We start from the raw sequence: 20,118 nt of genomic DNA, 5'->3' as shown, positions 1-20,118 counted from the left end.
TTTTTCCTATCACACTGAGAGAGGAATTACGCAAGCAATTTGAGCGTCTACAACAGGGCAGTATGACTGTTACTCAGTATGAGTCCCGTTTTGTGGATTTAGCCCGTCATGCTATCCTTTTACTACCTACTGAAGGAGAGAGAGTGCGGAGGTTTATTGAGGGACTCACTCACCCTATCAGGCTTCAGATGGACAAGGAGACCAGAAGTGAGATTTCTTTTCAGGTGGCTGCTAATGTCGCGAGGAGGATCGAGATAGTTTTTGGACAGGAGAGAGGGCAGAGGTCTGATAAGAGGCCTCGTCAGTTCGGTGGTTTCAGTGGTGCCGCGCCTGGAGGCAGAGGTAATTTTGGTATGGGTCATCCTCCCATATCATTTCATTCAGCACTTCATGCATCTCACGGTGCTTCAGGGAGTCACGGTCCTATAATACCTTACTATGGGCAACCATCATTCAGTGCACATTCAGCTCCTATCAGTGCACTGCCACTCTAGATTTACTACAACGGTTATTCGGCCCATTTGGGTCAGCTTCAGTTTCAGCAGCCACGACATCATAATGGGTGTTATGAGTGTGGGAACATTGGTCACATCAGGAGGTATTGCCCTAGGTTGGCGAGTAACAGATCTCGGCAGGACTCACATGCCATCATACCGGCACCAGTTGCTTCACCGCCTGCTCAGCCAGCTAGAGGTAGGGGTTAGGCAGTTAGAGGTGAAGGTCAGGCCATTAGAGATGGAGGTCAGACTGTTAGAGGAGGAGGCCAGCCAGTTAGAGGCCGTCCCTGAGACACAGTTCATAATGGTGGTGCTCAGCCACGATTTTATGCTTTTCCAGCTAGGCCTGAGGCCGAGTCATCTGATGCTTTGATCACAGGTATTATTCCAGTTTGCCATAGAGATGCTTCAGTCCTATTTGATCCAGGATCTACTTATTCCTATGTGTCCTCCTATTTTGCTTCATATTTGGTTGTGCCTTGTGATTCTCTAAGTGATTCTGTGTGTGTATTTACACCGGTGGGAGACTCTGTTAGAGTAGATCATGTCTATCGTTCGTGTGTGGTTACTATTGGTAATCTTGAGACTAGTGTGGATCTTCAACTTCTTGATATGGTAGATTTTGATGTCATCTTGGGTATGGATTGGCTGTCCCCTTATCATGCTATATTGGATTGTCATGCCAAGACAGTGGCCCTAGCTATGCCGGGGTTACCTTAGTTAGAGTGGAAAGGAACTCCTGGTCATTCTGCCAGCAGGGTTATTTCTTATATGAAATCTCGGCGTATGGTGGAGAAAGGGTGTCTAGACTATTTGGCTTATATTCGCGATCCCAGTGCGGATGTTCCTTCTATGGACTTAGTACCAGTTGTTCGTGAATTTTCAGAAGTATTTCCTGCAGATCTGTCTGGGATGCCACCCGATAGAGATATTGACTTCTATATTTATTTGGCTCCGGGCACTTAACCCATTTCTATTTCACCATACCGTATGGACCCGCCGGAGTTGAAAGAATTGAAAGACCAGTTACAAGAGTTGCTTGATCAGGGATTCATTAGACCTGGTATCTCGCCCTGGGGTGCACCAGTACTATTTGTAAAGAAGAAAGATGGCTCTATGCGGATGTGTATAGATTATCGGTAGTTGAACAAGGCCACTATCAAAAACAAATATTCGCTGCCAAGAATTGATAACTTATTTGATCATCTCTAGGGTGCCAAGGTATTTGCGAAGATCGATTTGAGGTCTGTTACCATCAGTTGAAGATTATGGCATCTGATGTCCCTAAAACAGCTTTTCGGACTCGGTATGGGCATTACGAATTCCTAGTGATGTCATTTGGGTTGACAAATGCCCCATCAACATTTATGGATTTGATGAATCGGGTGTTCAAGCCCTATTTGGGTTATTTTGTGGTTGTATTCATTGATGATATCTTGATTTACTCCAGCAGTCGAGAGGAGCATGAGCAACAACTTCGGAGTGTGCTTCACACTTTGAAGAATAATCAGTTATATGCCAAATTTTCAAAATTTGAGTTTTGGTTAGACTCAGTTGCCTTTTTGGGGCATGCTGTATCGGCAGAAGGCATAAAGGTGGATCCTAAGAAGATTGAGGTTGTTCAGAATTGGCCTAGATCTACTTCAGTTACAGAGATCCGGAGTTTTCTGAGTTTGGCAAGTTATTATCGTCAGTTCGTGGAAGGGTTTTCAGCTATAGCAAGCTCATTGACCATACTAACCCAGAAAGGTGTCCCATTCAGATGGTCAGACGAGTGTGAGTTGAGCTTTTAGAAGCTCAAGACCGCTTTGACTACGACGCCAGTGTTGGTATTACTCACAGGTTCAGGATAGTATATTGTATATTGTGATGCATCTCACATTGGGCTTGGTACAGTAATAATGCAAGATGGCAAGGTAATTGCATATGTGTCGCGGCAGTTGAAAGTTCACGAGAAGAATTATCCTGTTCATGACCTAGAACTGGCAGCCATTGTTCATGAGCTGAAGATTTGGAGGCATTACCTCTACGGTGTCTCGTGTGAGGTATTTATTGATCACAATAACGTTCAATATCTGTTCAAACAAAAAGATCTTAATTAGAGGTAGAGAAGATGGTTGGAGTTGTTGAAAGACTATGATATCACCATTTTGTATCACCTCGGAAAGGCCAATGTGGTGGTCGATGCTTTGTGTAGAAAGGCTGTGAGAATGGGAAGTCTTGCGTATATTTCGGTTGGTGAGAGGCCATTAGCTATAGATGTTCAGACTTTGGCTAATAAGTTCATGAGGTTAGATGTTTCAGAACTCAGTCGTTCGATCTTCTTTATATGAGTGCATCAGAGAGAGGCAGTATGATGATCCTCATTTACTTGTCCTTAAGGACACGGTGCTGCACGGTGATGCCAAATAGGTTGCTGTGGGGGAAGATGGAGTTCTACGAATGCAGGGTCGTATTTGTGTGCCTAATGTTGATAGGCTTCGTGAATTAATTCTTGAAGAGGCACACAGTGCCAGGTATTCTATTCATTCACGTACCGCCAAAATGTATCAAGATTTGCGACAACATTATTGGTGGAGGAGAATGAAAAAGGATATAGTTGCATATGTAGCTCGGTGTCTGAATTGTCAGCAAGTTAAGTACGAGCATCAGAGACCTGGTGGTTTGCTTCGGAAGTTAGAAATTCCTGACTGGAAGTAAGAGCGTATCACTATGGATTTTGTTGTTGGGCTCCCACGAACTCAAAGAAAATTTGATGCAATTTGGGTCATTGTGGACAGGTTGACCAAGTCAGCACATTTTATTCCAGTGGCAGTTACCTATTCTTCAGAGAGGTTAGCTAAAATTTACATTCGTGAGATTGTCCGCCTTCACGGTGTGCCTGTGTCTATTATTTCAGATCGAGGTACGCAGTTTACCTCACACTTCTGGAGGATTGTACAGCGTGAGTTAGGCATGTGGGTTGAGTTGAGCACAATATTTCATCCATAGACAGACAGACAGTCAGAGCGCACCATTCAGATATTGGAAGATATGCTTCGCGCTTGTGTTATAGACTTTGGAGGTTCTTAGGATTATTTCTTGCCACTTACGGAGTTTGCTTATAATAATAGCTACCGGTCGAGCATTCAAATGGCTCCATATGAGGCATTATACGGAAGGCAATGCCATTCGCCAGTTGGCTGGTTTGAACCGGGAGAGGCTCGGTTATTGGGTACCGATTTGGTACAGGATGCCTTGGATAAGGTCAAGATTATTCAGGATCGACTTCGCACAGCTCAGTCTAGGAAAAAGAGTTATGCCGACCGTAAAGTTTGTTATATTTCATTCATGGTTGGAGAAAGAATATTGCTTCGGGTTTCACCTATGAAAGGTGTAATGAGGTTCAGAAATAAGGGCAAGTTGAGCCGTAGGTATATTGGACCCTTTGAAATTCTTGAAAGGGTGGGTGAAGTAGCCTACAGGCTTGCTTTACCACCTAGTTTATCAGCGGTTCATTCGGTGTTCCATGTGCCTATGCTCCAAAAATATCATGGTGATTTTTCCTATGTGTTAGATTTCAACTCAGTCCAATTGGACAATGATTTGACTTACGAGGAGCAGTCGATAGCTATTCTAGCCCGGCAGGTCCGACAGTTGAGGTCTAAGAGTTATCCTTCAGTTCAGGTGCAATAGACAGGTCAGCCGGTAGAGGTATCTACCTGGGAGTCCAAATCAGACATGCAGAGTAAATATCCACAACTTTTCTCCAGCTCAGGTACTTTTTCCAACTCCGTTTGAGGACAACGTTTGTTTTAGAGGTGGAGAATGTGATGACCCAAAATATCATATTTAAAGTTAATAAGTAATTCTATGATCTAAGACCTCGAAAAGCACTAATTATCATTCCTCGACTTGCGTGCACAGTCCGTATAATTTCCGGAAAAGTTTGTGTGAAAAATAGATTAAAATGTGAAATAGAGCTTTAAAACTCAATTGGGTTGACTTTGGTCAATATTTTGAGTAAACGGACTCATATTAGTGTTTTGACAATTTCGGTAGGTCTGTATCCTAATTTGGGATATAGAATCGAATTTTGAGGTCCGTAGCTCGAGATATGGAATTTTGATGCAAAATTAAAAGTTTGAAAGCTTAATAATTTTTAAGAATTTACTGATGTTGGATTTATTGACATCGGGTCCGTATTTTGGTTCCGAAGTCTGGTATAGGTCCACTATAATAGTTATGACTTGTATGCCGAATTTGGGGAGAAACGGAGTTGTTTGACGTGATTCGGACGTCCGGTTGTGAAAATATAATTTTAAATTTTTCTTGAAAATTTCCTTTGATTTGGTGTCCGATTCATAGTTCTAAGTTTTATCATGATAATTTGATCGAGCAAGCAAGTTCGTATGATGTTTTAGGACTTGGGCGTATGCCCGAAATCAAATTCGGAGGTCCTTAGCTCAAATTATCGCCATTTAACGGAAACTAGAAATCTAAAGGCTAAAGATTTCCAAAGTTTGATCGCGGATTTGACTTTATCGATATCAAACTCGGATTAAGATTCCGAGAATTGGAATAGCTCCGTTATGTCATTTATGACTTGTGTGCCAAATCTGAAGTCATTCCGGATTCATTTAATATGTTTCGGCACGAGTTTTGTAAATTGAAAAGTTTGAAACTCATAAGTCTGAATCGAAGTATGAATTGTAATTTGACGTTGTTTAACATGATTTGAGACCCCGAGTAAGTTCGCATTATATTTTAGGACTTGTAGGAATATTCGGACGAGGTACCGAGGGGCTCGGGTGAGTTTTAGACCATTTTTGTTCAAGAATACAATGCTAAAAATCTAGTGCTTCACACTTCTTGCTTCCTTCTATGCGATCGCATGAATATGTCCGCGATCGCGAAGGCTTAATGGTCATTGAGGTAAACTTGTTCTATGCGATCGCGAGGTGAGGTCAGAGATTGCACAGTTGCAGCAGCTAAAGTATCGCGAACGCGAGGGCCAAGCCGTATTCGCGAAAAAGGAATGGGGGAAAAGCTGAAGCACACAATTAGTGCTACGCGATCGCATGAGGCAGTCCGTGATCACGAAAGGCTCCGGAATTGTGCTTCGCATTCGCTTGAGCACTGCCGCATTCACGAAGAGTTAATTCTGGGGGAGCCAAAAATGTGCTTCGCGATAGCGAAGCATTGTCCGCTATCGCGAAGAGTAAAAGTGAACTGGCAAAAAACGTGCTACGCGATCGCGAAGAAATTTCCGCGATCGCAATGAACAAATACCTGGGCAACAGAACTTAAGTTCTGAAATGGGATTTTATCCCATTTTTCATTATCCACGATTTTGAGCTAGGGTAAGGCGGATTTTGGGTGATTTTCATGGGAAAACACTGAGTAAGTATTCCTTATCCTATATTGATTACATTTTATGATTCCATACTCATTTACACCGTGAATCCGTAAATTTATGGAAGAAAAAATATATTTTTATAAAATCCCCCAAAAATATAAAATGAAGATTTGAAAGGCAATCCGATGTGAGAATTCGATGGTTGAACTCGTTTCAGAACGGGTGTTCGGATTTCGTGAGTTTTTCCGGAATTCGAGACGTGGGTCCCACTGTCGATTTTTGAAATAAATTTCGGATTTTAATCCGGAAAATTAGTAATTTTATATGGAATTAAATCCTACGATTCGTATTGAGTATATTGAATTGTTTGTGACTAGATTTGAAGCTTCCGGACACGAATTCGCGAGGCAAAAGTTTATTGGAATCTTAAATTTTGTTTCAAAGTGAGGTAAGTGTCGTGGTTAACCTTGACTTGAGGGAATGGAACCCTTGAATTATTTGTTACAAAAATTTCACGCGTAACGACGTATAGGCAAAGTGACAAGTGCCTATACATCGTCAAATTGATTGTTTGCATAATTATCTAAAAATTATAAATTATTTTAAATCATGAATTAATTATTATATTAATTATTTTTCTCATATTCCTTGCTCAATATTTTTCCTTGACTTCATGCTATAATTGGTACATGCTTATTTTATTTATGCGACTTAATTGTTACTTGACCTTTAGCATAATAAGCTAAATATTAAATTGCATATTTCCTCCTTAATTTTCACAATTAACTGCTACTTGTCATCACTTGTTTCCTAAATAAATCATAATTATTGTATACTTGTTGTCTTATAATTTCATATTAATTGTTGCATTTATTGGGGTAATTTCTTTTATAAGAATTGGTAAATTATAATATTGGAGAAGCGGGTTGCACGCCGCAACAGAATGATTGAAAAGATATATTGAGGATGAGGTTGCACGCCGCAACGGAATTAAATAAAAATAAATATATTGTGGGATCGGGTTGCACGCCACAACAGAAATAAAAATGAATATATTGTGGGATCGAGTTGCACGCCGCAACAGAATTGAATATGAATATATTATGGGATCGGGTTGCACACCGAAACAAAAATTGATTGAAGTAATAATTGATTATGAGTGCTGAGTTGGCTTAGATTGTTGATATGAGTTAACTGTTTTATTTCTATCCATGTCTTCCTATTATTGTTATTATTATTATTGCGTACAAGTTAATATATGTGACCTGCCTTAGCCTCGTCACTACTTCGTCGAGGTCAGGCTTGGCACTTACTGAGTACATGGGGTTGGTTATACTCATACTACACTCTACACTTTTTGTGTAAATACCGGAGTTGGTCCTAGCGGCGCACAATAGACTTGCTCGAATTCAGCTATTCGCAGAAGACTTGAGGTATAGCTGGACGGCGTTCGCAGCTCTGAAGTCCCCTTCCACTTTATCATAGTTGTGCATTTCTTTCAGACAACTTTATTTTCATTCAGACCTTTATTTGTATTATTCTAGTATAGCTCGTGCACTTGTGACACCATTTCTGCAATGATTTTTAGACATCGCTATTAATATAGATTAATTATTTTATTTCAGCCTTTGTTACTTTGTTATTATCTGTGGAACAAAGAACACTAGCAGATACACAAAGCTAACTGTTGTATTATTTTGCATTCTTGTGTCATAATTCTATCTTAGATTTCATACGTGTTCTACGGATCATTCTAAAATAATTTTTTTTTGGATCGTTCGTGATTCACTTGCCTTTATTAAAATAACTATTAAAGCAGATATACCAATTTCCACTGTAAACACTAACTGCAATATAGGAGTCTTTGAGCTAGGGCATATTCACATATATTAAGTATTTTGAAGATGGGTTGCTCTGATGGTAAGCACCCTCCACTTCCAATCAAGAGGTTGTGAGTTCGAGTCACCCCAAGAGCAAGGTGGGGAGTTCTTGGAGGAAAGGATGCCGAGGGTCATTTGGAAACAGCCTCTCTACCCCAGGGTAGGGGTAAGGTCTGCGTACACTCTACCCTCCCCAGACCCCACTAGTGAGATTACACTGGATTGTTGTTGTTGTTGTTGTTGTAAGTATTTTGAAGATATATAATATTGCTATATATGGTTTAATAAGTGAAGCATGGGTGCACGTGAATCCACTCCCTTCCACTTCCAATGGTGGTTAAAAAGAGTAGCATAAGAACTAAGTTGCTTCAACATTTCTAATACACGTTCCTTCACCTTATATTATTTAAGCTATAATAACAATAATAATATATCCAGTGTAATCCTCTATAAGTAGGTCTGGGAAAGATGGAATCTACGCAAACTTTACATGTACCTCGTTTGAGATAAATATGTTGTTTTCGATATACCATTGACTTATTATTTGAGCTATCGCATAAGAAATTTGTTTATGTGAGAATCAGATTCTTACTCTATCTATTAGATACTAATTCCACAAGTTCCCACTAATATAACTAGCCCATGAATTGTTATTTCTTCTCCAATAATGTTAGATGCTGATAGCTGTCTATCTTTGAGTCACCTTCTAAGGGTGGTTAAAAAGGGAGGTATATATAAGAACGAAATTGCTTCACGAATTCCAAAACAAGTTCCTTTAGCTTTTAGAAATTGGATCGTCTTTTACTCTTCTTTCACATTTGCCGCAATTTTCGCAAAGAAAGCATCTAGAAAAATGACATTTATAGTTTACACAAGAAGACTTATTGGTCTATTATTCGTCAACAGTGTCCATACTACGAGCTCAAGCTAAAAAACGTATAAGGTTAAAATGGTCCAAAGACACTATTAACTAGGCATGATATTATTCACTTTGGTTAAGCCCACATAGTTTTTCCTTATTTTATTGTCTATTAAAAGTATGTAATTAACAACTTGTTTGGATGATTATCAACTATTGTATTGTATCGTATTATATTGTTACTTTAATTTGTTTTGATTGTTAATTATTTTATTGTATCATATCATTAAATCGGTCATTATATAATGACGAAAAGTGCCCCTTTATGTAACGACTGATTTGTGTGGTCGCATAGTTACCTTTTTTTTTTTTCATCATCTTGTCCTTCCTTATTACAAAATAATCCTATTTTATTCTTTATTCTGTATTCTTATTTAATAATTCTAACTTGTACCTTACTTTTTCTTTGTACTATTGCAAGTTTATTCTTCATATTATTGGTGCATGCCATTATGAAACGTCGATAAACAATATAATCTATCCAAATATTTTATAAATTAAAATAAAATAATATAATATAATACAATACGATATATTATGAAACATCCAAACAAACTGTAAGAGTGAAATGGAAAGTTTAAATTAAATTTTTTTTAAATATAAAAATATGTCATTCTTTTGAAAATACTAAAAATAAGTATGCCACATAAAATGAGATAAAAGGGGTAATGCATAACGAGACTCAAATGTTCAAAGAATGCTACTGCAACATTAACAACCGAATTTGGAAAAACAAAATCGCACATTGAGAGACTAAAAACTTGAATAAACAATGAGAAAGGAGGATAATAAAAATATTACGTACGATCAATTAAACTATAATCACGTAAAAACTCGATAGTTATAGCTAGTGTACATAGTTTTAGCACATATAGCTCATTGCTTACTGATATGCCTAATGATTAAAGAAAAGTAAATTTTCCTTTTTCTTTAAAACAGAGATTTAAATGAAAAAAATCTCCTAAAAAGACATTTTAAATATCATGAAGACCAAAAAGCAAGATCTCATGGCTATTTAAAGTCTCAAACATCATCGTTAATAGCCATACCATTTCCTGCAATTTTATGCAATTATGGAGAAAGCATTCACCTCTTTTATCTCAACACTCTTGTTGCTTTACTATGTTATGGCTACTTCAGCCATGACTCATACCAACATTAGCACTGATCAATTAGCTCTTCTTTCTTTAAAATCCCAAATCATTTCAGACCCTTTTCACTTCTTTGATGAAAACTGGTTTTCAACTACTTCTGTTTGCCATTGGGTTGGAGTCATTTGTGGTTCTCGCCATCACAGAGTTAAGTCGTTGAATCTTTCCAACATGGCTCTTATGGGCAGAATTCCAAAAGATTTTGGAAACCTCACATTTCTTGTTACTCTTGACTTGGGAAGCAACAATTTCTATGGAAAATTGCCTCAAGAAATGGCACGTTTGCGTCGACTAAGGTTTCTTGATTTAAGTATTAACAACTTCAGCGGGGAGGTTCCTTCTTGGTTTGGGGTTTTAAACCAACTTCAAGTTGTAACTCTTAGCAATAATAGTTTCATTGGATCCATCCCTTCTTCATTTTCTAATCTTTCAAAACTCGAAACTTTGAGTTTGAGATCCAACTCCTTAGATGGTCAAATCCCAAAAGAGATTGGAAATGTTGAAAATTTGAAGATTTTAGACTTGACCAGAAACAAACTCATAGGTTCTATCCCTGTGTCACTCTCGAATGCCTCAATGTTGGAGACTTTAGTACTCTCTCGCAATTTCCTTCAAGGAAACATCCCAGAAGGGATCGGCAATCTTCAAAACCTGAACATTTTGGCCATAGAAAATAATCGGCTTACAGGTTCTATACCTATGTCAGTTTTCAACATTTCTAAACTTGAAGTGATTGCATTTTCAAACAATAGCATATCAGGAAGTCTTCCCAATGGTTTATGCAGTCGTCTCCCAATACTCAAAGGGCTTTATCTATCCCAAAACAAGCTTCGTGGTCAAATGCCTACAAGCTTATCAAATTATTCAGAACTACAAATGTTGTCTTTATCAGGAAATGAGTTTGATGGAGCAATACATAGAGAAATTGGAAGTCTACGTAATTTGCAGGTCTTGTATCTAGGATCTAACCATTTCACAGGTGTGTTCCTGCTGCATTATCTTATGAATATTAATAGTATTGTATCTAATTACTTCGACAAAATTTTTATTACACATGAATTGCAGGGATAATTCCACAGGAAATCGAAAATCTTGTTAATTTGGTGGATTTAGGCATGGAGAAAAACCAGATTACCGGATCTGTTCCAATCTCCATATTCAATACCTCCTCATTGCAACTTTTGGCACTATGGAAGAACAATCTCAATGGATCCTTATCACAAGAGATTGGCAACTTAACCAAGCTGCAGGTTCTAGATCTTGAGAAAAATATGTTTACTGGTACGTATTCAAAGTGATAGCAAAAAGTACAACTTAAACTAGATTTAACTAACTAGTTAAACTCGTTAGCAATAATCCTTCTTTTGTCATGTGTTGCCAGGTGAAATACCCAAAGAGATAAGCAATCTCGTTGACTTGGAGGAATTAAGTCTAGGGGAAAACAGTTTTAGTGGCTTACTTCAAATGATGATTTTCAACACATCAGGGTTAAGAATTATTAATCTTGCAGACAATGATATATCAGGAACCCTCCCATCAAACATAGGTTCGATCTTACCTAATATTGAACGTCTTTATCTGGGTGAATTGGCCAATCTTGTTGGGACTATTCCTCATTCAATCTGCAATTGTTCAAAACTTACTATTTTAGAGCTTTCTAGCAATAAACTCAGTGGCTTTATTCCCAACTCTCTTGGATGTTTGACTCATCTACAGTACTTAAACTTGCAGGAAAACAATTTGACTTGCGACTCATCGCTAAGCTTCCTCACTTCCTTAACCAATTGTAGAAATTTGACAATTCTTTCTCTAAATTGGAACCCTCTAAATGGTATGCTTCCACTTTCCATAGGTAACCTTTCCACATCTCTTACAATATTTTTGGCCAGCAGTTGCAAATTTAAAGGGAGAATTCCAAATGAAGTTGGGAACTTAAGCAGCTTATTTGACTTTGATATTTCTGGAAATGACTTGGTTGGATCAATTCCCACATCAATTGGCAGCTTGAGAAACCTTCAACGCTTGTTCTTGAATGACAACAAACTTACAGGATTTATTGGTGATAACCTCTGTAAATTGCCGCGATTGGGTAGCATACACTTGAGCCAAAATCACCTTTCAGGATCACTTCCTAATTGTTTAGGGAACACTTCCCTTAGGGAGATATGTCTGGGTTCTAATAAATTAAGTTCCAATGTACCAACAAGCTTAGGGAACCTTAAGGATCTAATAGTTCTTGACTTATCGTCAAATAACATGGGCGGTTCTTTACCTCCAGAAATTGGAAATCTAAAGGCTTTGATACATATGGATATGTCAATGAATCAATTTTCAAATAGCATTCCTAGAGAAATCGGAAGCTTGCAAAATCTGGTGAACCTTTCTTTGAGACACAACAAGTTGCACGGATCTATACCTGACTCAATGAGCAATATGGTAGGTTTAGAACTCCTAGACCTTTCTCATAATAATATATCAGGAACCATTCCTAAGTCTTTTGAGAAATTTCAATACCTGAAGTATTTCAATGTCTCTTATAACAAGTTGTATGGTGAAATCCCCTCTGGGGGTCCTTTCAAGAACCTCTCAAGTCAGTTTTTTCTCTTCAACGAAGCTTTATGTGGTTCGAAAGGATTTAGTGTCCCGCCATGCCCCACTTCTTCAAAGCATGGATCAAATAGGAACAGAATGCTACTTCTATTTCTTCCACTGGGAATTGCACGGGTATATGTTCCTATTACTTTTGTGCTTGTATGGATAAGGTATAGAAAAGGTAAAAGAGCTCCTCAACAAACTGATTCATTGTCTATTGCAACAAGAGGAAGAATTTCATATTATGAACTGCTCCAAGCAACCGATGCGCTTAGCGAGAGTAATCTGATTGGTTCTGGGAGTTTTGGCTCTGTCTATAAAGGCATTCTCAGAAGTAGGACTCCTATTGCAGTTAAGGTGTTCAATATGCAATTGGAAGAGGCATTTAAGAGTTTTGATACAGAATGTGAAGTTTTGTGCAACCTCCGCCATAGGAATCTCATGAAAGTCATCACTAGTTGTTCCAACCTTGATTTTAAGGCTTTAGTACTAGAGTACATGCCCAATGGAAGCCTCGATAAGTGGTTGTATTCACACAACTACTTCTTAGACATTATGCAGAAACTGAACATAATGATAGACGCAGCATGTGCATTGGAATATCTCCATCATGGGTGCTCATTGCGATTCACTGTGATCTGAAGCCTAGTAACGTCTTGCTGGATGAGAATATGGTAGCCCACCTTAGCGACTTTGGTATTTTAAAACTGCTTGGTGATGATGAGAGTGATTTATACACTAAAATCTTAGCAACGTTGGGTTATATTGCACCAGGCACGTCTTTGTTTCATGCTTTGAACGTTGATTTTCCTTTCCTTTTTCCACCAATATAAATGTTAACATTTTAATCTTTTTTGAGTGTAGAGTATGGACTGGGTGGACTGGTGTCAACAAAATGTGATATCTATAGTTACGGGATCATGTTAATGGAAACATTTACAAGGAGAAAGCCTAATGATGAAATGTTCGAGGGAGATCTTAGCTTGAAGCAATGGGTGAGTTGTTCACTCCCAGAGGCAATAGTGGATGTTGTAGATGCCAACTTCGTAACACCACATGATAATCACTTAAACAAGAAGCTAGATTGTGTGGCATCGATCATGAAAGTGGCACTAGATTGCTGTGTTGAATCTCCTTCAAGAAGGATCAACATGAAAGATGTCCTAGGGATGCTAAAGAAGATCAGGATTCAACTTCTTGCATGTTGAGCATGTTCTTGGAAACTCTTGTTCCAAATCACTCTTTTGTTGCAAATGTTTGCAAAATTTTGGGGTTCATGTAAAGATTTTCTTTTTATTTTAGCACTTGTATTTTACGTGATTCTGCTTTAACTTCAAATATGCTAGTATCACTGAACACTATTTCCTATTAAATATAATAACATACTCCAAATAAGATTTATGGGGTAAGAAAACTGCTCATTTTTGCCATCTGGAGATATTTTGCAGGACCTTTGGGTATTTCAATAGATGTACGTTCTATTATGGTGATATTACAAAAATGGAACAGATCAAGAATTCTGTGCAGAAAATAGTGTATCATGCTGTCCCCATTTTCATTTGTTGGGAACTTTGGGAAGCTAGACGTTGTGCTAGATATGGAATTCTAGTAGTAGCACAATTTTACAATCGATGAAGCAAAACTTTAGAGAATAACATATTGGTATATTCTCGAACCACAATGAGTTTTTAAAATGTTTTTTTTGTTTCTTTTGGTTTCTTACTTGTGTTTAGTATTCGCTTTGGGGCCCGACTAATTTGAATTCGCATTGGGAAGTCCCAATTTGAAAGGTAAAGCGCTCCCTACCAAATGTGACTCTATACCAGGGGCTTGATTCTGAAACCTCTGATTAAGGATACATGAGCACTTATCACTCCATCACAACCACAACCTTTGGCGGTGAGTTGTTTAATTTTTTTAGAGGAACTCTGTGAATACAAATAGACAATTAATAATATAAATGTTTGACATGAGAGAGACATTTACATGATACAATTGAAAAATAATTAATAAAAGTTGCGAACGAGTTATTAGCATAAATATAACAGCAAAGCAACAAACAAATTAACGGCAATAGCAAAAATAAAAACATATCACAAAGCTTACATGGTATAATTGAAAAATCAGCCTCCTTACTTCAAGGTTTTCTGAATCAACCAATTAAGAACAGAAATATTATTATTTAGCCTCCTCAATTTCCTTCCCAAGAGAGAAACGTTACCCCGCATAGTCTTATTGGTTATTCTTCTCAATTTTGGACCACTATAGAAGAATCCCCTCTTGCAATTCCCTTTTATTATTGAATTTATACATGTTTAATTTAGTCAAATCAATTAAATTTATATTTTAGGGCACCAAACAATTTATTTGATACAATTTCTCAGATATAAATGGCAAGAAATAATGAAAACAACGAATAAGAAAATCAAATATAAAGTAAGAAGGCAACGAATTCTTATTGATCAAGACATCCTCTTTCTCGTATCTTGTTTTGTTTGATTAGCCATAAATACAATGCTCTGATTAGAGAGTAAGAGATCGATTTCTTAGATGGGATACAATGTGGAGGAATAGGGAATTTAAATATTAAAATTATCCATAACTGCTCCTCCCCTTAATAGCTGGCCCGCCCGTTATCTCCATTAATTGTGATCTCCGAACATTACGCTAAGAATCTGCACCGTGGAATTATCAAATCTTGTTTTATTCGGTATTGACTGATTCTTCTCTGTTTTATACTTATTATGTATCTTCTCGAGAAATATTTTGTGCTGCTCATAAATGATTATGGTACAAATGATACCGGTATTGATGATTATTGTACAAATGATATCGGTGCTAAATAACTCTCAACTCAATCCCGGGCTCATCTTTTACGTGATCTTCTAATATTCATGATACATATCGAGATTCAGCTCGTCCACATGGAGAGTCAATTTTTTACGATTATGATACAAGCATTAGAACTTCAATACGTCGGTCAATGAAATGAACAAAAATCATAGAAAATTAGGTTCAAATCCTAACAAAAGGTGATTTCTTCTCATCCATTGAAATTTTGGTCTCGATATAACTAGTGTATATGATGTTCTAGTAGATATAACACTGCTTTTCACCGCACGGTTGTAGAGAAAACGGAATAAAGATTTTCTCCGATGAAGTACACACAAAAGAAAGCAAGACTTGGTTGACTTGTAGTCTTCCACAAGTCTTGGGGGTAGATGAGATGTTTATAGTTACGGGATCATGTAAAGATTTTCTTTAGATATTAGCACTTGTGTTATACGTGATTATGTCTCACGCAGTCTAAACCACATATTCCTTTGTGGGGCCTTCAACTCCATAACTTGAGGGACCTTCAGCTCTTGAACTTCAATAAAAACAATCTTACAAGATTTATTGGAGATAATCTATGTAAATTGCAGCGGTTGGGTGTTATTTATTTGCGGCAAAATCAATTATCAAGATCACTTCCTAATCGTTTAGGGAACGTTACTTCCCTTAGGGAGATACGTCTAGGTTCCAATAAAATGAGTTCCAACAATTTCCATGGCCATTTGCCTCAATAAATGGCACATTTGCGTCGTCTTAAGTTTCTTCATTTAAGTTTCAACAACTTCAGCATGGAGATTCCTTCCTGGTTTGGGTTTATACATCAACTTCAATTTCCAAGTCTTAGGAATAATAGTTTTATTGGATCCATCCCCTCTACAGTTTCCAATATTTTTAAGCTACAAATTTTGGATTTGACATTCAATTCCATTGAGGGTCAGATCCCAAAAGAGATTGGACATCTTAAAAACATAAGTGTTTACCGGAAAAATAGATAGAATTGAATTTATACGCAGTTACGAGGATATGTGGCGTAACTTGATACAAAATACAAGGATAAATAAAATATAAATGTAGATTGGAGAGAATGCAACCTAGATAAGGTTATCAAAAACAATGAACCTTAGGATTCGACAAATAGAATCAATCTAAGAAACTGAAAGAGCGATTTTTTACTGTAGAAGAATATAGTACTTTTATTATAATGTAAGTCTTAGAAAACTTATCCTACAGAAATAATAACCAAGCCCTTTTATAGTGGAGGGATTCGGCTCCAAGCATAATAAAATAAATATTCAGTGGAAGACCCATGATAAGTCAGCTTTTCCATAATTTCTACCAAAATTCTCTCTAGTGAGATTGCAACGGCTTTTGTCTGCGAGCTCGATCTTTCTTAGAATCCTCGATTTTGGTTTGAGCTTGATTTCGGCTCGAACTTGTGATCTTGGTTCGAGCCCTCGAATTGATCCCAGGTCAATGTTGGTTGGTCTCTGGATTATCAGCACGATAGGTCTACCCTGCATCATGGTTCGATTATTATTCGAGTTTGATTATGATATCGATATCGACACGGACCGGCCACCCCGGGTTCGAGGTTAGTTCGTCACCCCTTCGGGATCTTACTTCGATACATCACCCTTCAAACTCGATCGGACATGCCAAGGCTGAAATCTATTTTGACCGTATACAGATAGTCACCTCGTTTCTCAGAAAAAATATGGCGAGAAACGATATGATTTTCAACAGCTCGATCGGATTATATCTTGTCGTTTCCATCGGATTCGACCATGATGCATCTGGTAGCTGTCCCGTCGGTTTAGTCTTTCAAGGCATTTAATGCATGTCAGGCGGTGGTCGGCCACTGCTGATACTGAACCGCCATCGTTTGAACCTATAAATAACCCTTACTTTTATCTTTTACCATTTTTACATCTTCTATCTTCCAAAATTTCCCAAGTTCTTCTTCGTACTCTCCAACTTACCAGTAAAGCTGTGATTTCTTTCCGCAAAAACCCCTCTTCAATTCTACCAAATCTCTGTCACTTTCTTCTATTCCTTACTTTTGAATTCAAAAATGGCGAAAACATCGCAAACCATTCCTCAAAAAGAGAAGGCTTCATCTTCACAGTGTGTCGCCGATGAGACACCGGCAGAACCACGGCCTGAGGAGTGTGTTCCCGGGGCGTGCGTCCTTACTTAAGATTTTAAGGTTGATAAAGGTTCATCGATCCCTGGAAGGTGTGAGCCAGTATTGAGGTACATGTGTTCGATAACCGAGAAGCACCTCGATCTGTTAAAGAAGGATTGCAATTGGGGTGAAAAAGAAGTAATAATACCTACCCCTGACGAAGATATCACTTCTTACGTGAAAGGGTTTTTGAATGTATATACTTACCCTTTCACTTTGGGTCCCCTCGATTCCATCATTATTGACTTCTGTCGACAATATCAGGTAACCCTAGGCCAGATCCATCCTTCTTTGTGGCAGATCATTTTCCTGATCCGATATTTTGTGAGCAAAATCGAGGGGATGTCGTTCACCCTCGATCATCTTATCCCGCTATACCGTCCCCGAATTTTTCGAGGAGGGTTAATAAAACTCCAGCGTCGGGCTACCAAGGTTCTGTTCTCGAATATTGACGAAGACAGGGACCGGGGTTGGATGGGAAGGTTCGTTCGAGTAAGGACTTCAGACCTGATTCCGACTGAAAAGATGCCCTTTCCCTAGGAGTGGAATATGAAACGTAAGTGTGATCTTGCTGTTGCTTCTATTTTGTTCTTCCATTTATTCTCTTATCAACACTCCTCCTTTTGTGATGTAGCGGTTCCCTGGATGCCCGGAGCAGTTCCTGATCTCAAGAACTAGGTACGAGCTCTTGTTTCGACCTCCACATACACCGAGTGCTCATGGCGTGATTTGTCAAAGGGTCAGTGGGAAGCCAAAAATCACGGTAAGCTCATTTCTCGGACTCTGATAATCCGAACGAGGCGTTTCTCAAAATATTATTTATAAGGTTTCCCATATGCAGGTTTGGGTAAAGACACGATCTTGAGGCCCTTGTCCAATGAGGAGGATGTTTCGACCTATGTTCCAAAGCTGGTGAAGGAAAATAAAAGGAAGAGAGCCTCGGTTCCCGAATATCCAAAACCGAAAAAGAGGACAGCTCGTAAGCCGAACAAGAATGTCATGGCTTTGACCGTGGAATCCATTCTGCGTCTAAGGGATGAAGATGAAGAAGAAGAAGAAGAAGAGAACAATGAGTCCGCGTTGGCAGTCTGAACGAAGAGAGCCACCGATGCCTCATCGCCGGCTGGATCGATGATGCTCTATGAGGCTCCGCCTCGAACTGAAGATATAACGGAGAAAGATTTAGGTAGAGTCCCCGAACTATCGGATGTCGAAGACGCCTCTCATCGGAGTCAACCAGCAGGGGATATGATCGAAGAGCCCCTCGAACCCCTCCGAGCCGAGGGGAACGCTCCAAGCGAGTCATTTGGGGCAGCAGCGATCGAGGATTCGCCTACATTTCCCGCTTTTTCTGCAGGGGTGATTTGGGAAGCTCAAGCCTTGGGAGCCCTCGATCTAGACAGGCCTCACGATGAAGAAGATCCATTTCGTGACCTGTTTACCGGTATTGAGGACGTTGCTGGTGCCGGTGATGAATCAGATCTTTTTCACGGATTGCGGCAGGCTTTGAATCAGGTGAGCCTTTAAAATTATTTTGTCGGTACTATCTTTATGTTCATTTTTCGTTAACTTCGCTTCTTGTTTCTTTGTAGGCAGCGGCAGTCCATCGAGAACAATGTTCTCGTTCCCAGAATGAGCTGCATCGATACACGGCCGACCTACACCGCGCTACTGACGAGAGGAACTCCCTTAGACTTTCCTTAGGGCAGAGATATGAGGAAATAAAAGACCTCCGAGATGAGCTGGCCAAGGCTTATCGAGATCAGAATGATTTGTCTGAGCAGGTAATGATGCTTTTGAAGGCCTATGGGTTTGATACCGTAACGATAGCTAACATTTCAGTCTCACAGCTGCAGCAAAAAATTGAGATGATCGGGAAGCTAAGTTAGGAGTCCTTGCGATGGAAAGAAGGTATGGACCGCTTTGCTGCAGAAAAAGAGACTGCTCGAGCCCAGTTATCATCGTCCGAAACCCAACTTCAGAAAATGAAGGAAAAAGGCCTGGTTCAAGCAAGAAGAATTGAGGAGCTTGAGGCTCGGTTGGCCTCTGTACTCGCCAAGGCCGAATCTGATGCTGAAAAGGCAAAGGCTGATGCGGATGCGCTCGTGGACGTCTATCGGGCCGATGCTGAAGCTGCCCAAGTCCAGGCAAAAGAGGCAGTCGAGTCCGCCGATAGTCGAGTGCATTGGGTCGCCGACCTTGCTAAGTGCCTATCAAGAAGGGAAACTCTCGAGGAGATTCATGCTCGTGGCTTCGATCTCGCTGAAGAGATAAAAAGGGCAAAAGAACTCGAAGCTGATGCTGAAGCTCTGGTTTCTGATGGTGATTATGACGACGATGGGAGCAAGAGCGGATCCGAAAATGGGGGTGAACCTGATAAAGAAGAGACCGCTCCCGGTCGAGAAATTTAGTTCTTAGTTTTTACGTTGTAATCACCCATGCAGATAAATTTGTGTATAGACATATCTCCCTTTTTGCTGAGTTGCTTCTGTTTTTGTTTCCCTTCTTGCGAGGACTTTATTCGCCTTATGAATGTTTCCACAATGTTTTAAACAACTTAATCAAATTTGGACCTCGTAGCCTCTGTAACCGAGCAAGCGTTTACTCAAACTTGGGGCAATGTAGCCCTTTAGGCTTATTAGTTCTCAATGATTCGATCTTGAAGAAATATAGCCCGTGGGCGTAATGGCTGAGCGAGTGTTTGCTCGAACTCGAAAATGT

General features: G+C 39.0%; 1 protein-coding gene across 2 annotated transcripts; it reads left to right on the top strand.

The window, feature by feature from the left end:
- The first annotated feature begins 9,655 nt into the window (after positions 1–9,655).
- Positions 9,656–13,597, top strand: LOC104091834 (LRR receptor-like serine/threonine-protein kinase GSO1). Of its 2 annotated transcripts, XR_011411068.1 has the most exons (4): positions 9,656–10,764; positions 10,851–11,066; positions 11,167–13,151; positions 13,242–13,597. XR_011411068.1 is itself a non-coding variant. In XM_009597262.4 (3 exons), the coding sequence occupies exons 1-3, from the start codon at positions 9,708–9,710 to the stop codon at positions 13,017–13,019; spliced, it is 3,126 nt and encodes a 1,041-aa protein (XP_009595557.2). In that variant the 5' UTR covers positions 9,656–9,707; the 3' UTR covers positions 13,020–13,597. The 2 variants fall into 2 exon arrangements, 1 of the variants encoding a protein (XP_009595557.2); XM_009597262.4 differs by having other exon boundaries at positions 11,167–13,597.
- Positions 13,598–20,118: the final 6,521 nt, after the last annotated feature.

This window comes from Nicotiana tomentosiformis, chromosome 9 (genome assembly GCF_000390325.3).
Source record: "Nicotiana tomentosiformis chromosome 9, ASM39032v3, whole genome shotgun sequence".
Classification (NCBI taxonomy): Eukaryota; Viridiplantae; Streptophyta; class Magnoliopsida; order Solanales; family Solanaceae; genus Nicotiana; species Nicotiana tomentosiformis.
This window is presented reverse-complemented; position numbering and strand designations above follow the sequence as displayed.

Excerpts from the sequence above, each read along its gene's own strand:
- LOC104091834 (XM_009597262.4), top strand. The coding sequence starts at position 9,708 with ATGGAGAAAGCATTCACCTCTTTTATCTCAACACTCTTGTTGCTTTAC. Across the intron at positions 10,765-10,850 it reads AGGATCTAACCATTTCACAG|GGATAATTCCACAGGAAATC; the intron begins GTGTGTTCCTGC and ends CATGAATTGCAG. Across the intron at positions 11,067-11,166 it reads TGAGAAAAATATGTTTACTG|GTGAAATACCCAAAGAGATA; the intron begins GTACGTATTCAA and ends ATGTGTTGCCAG.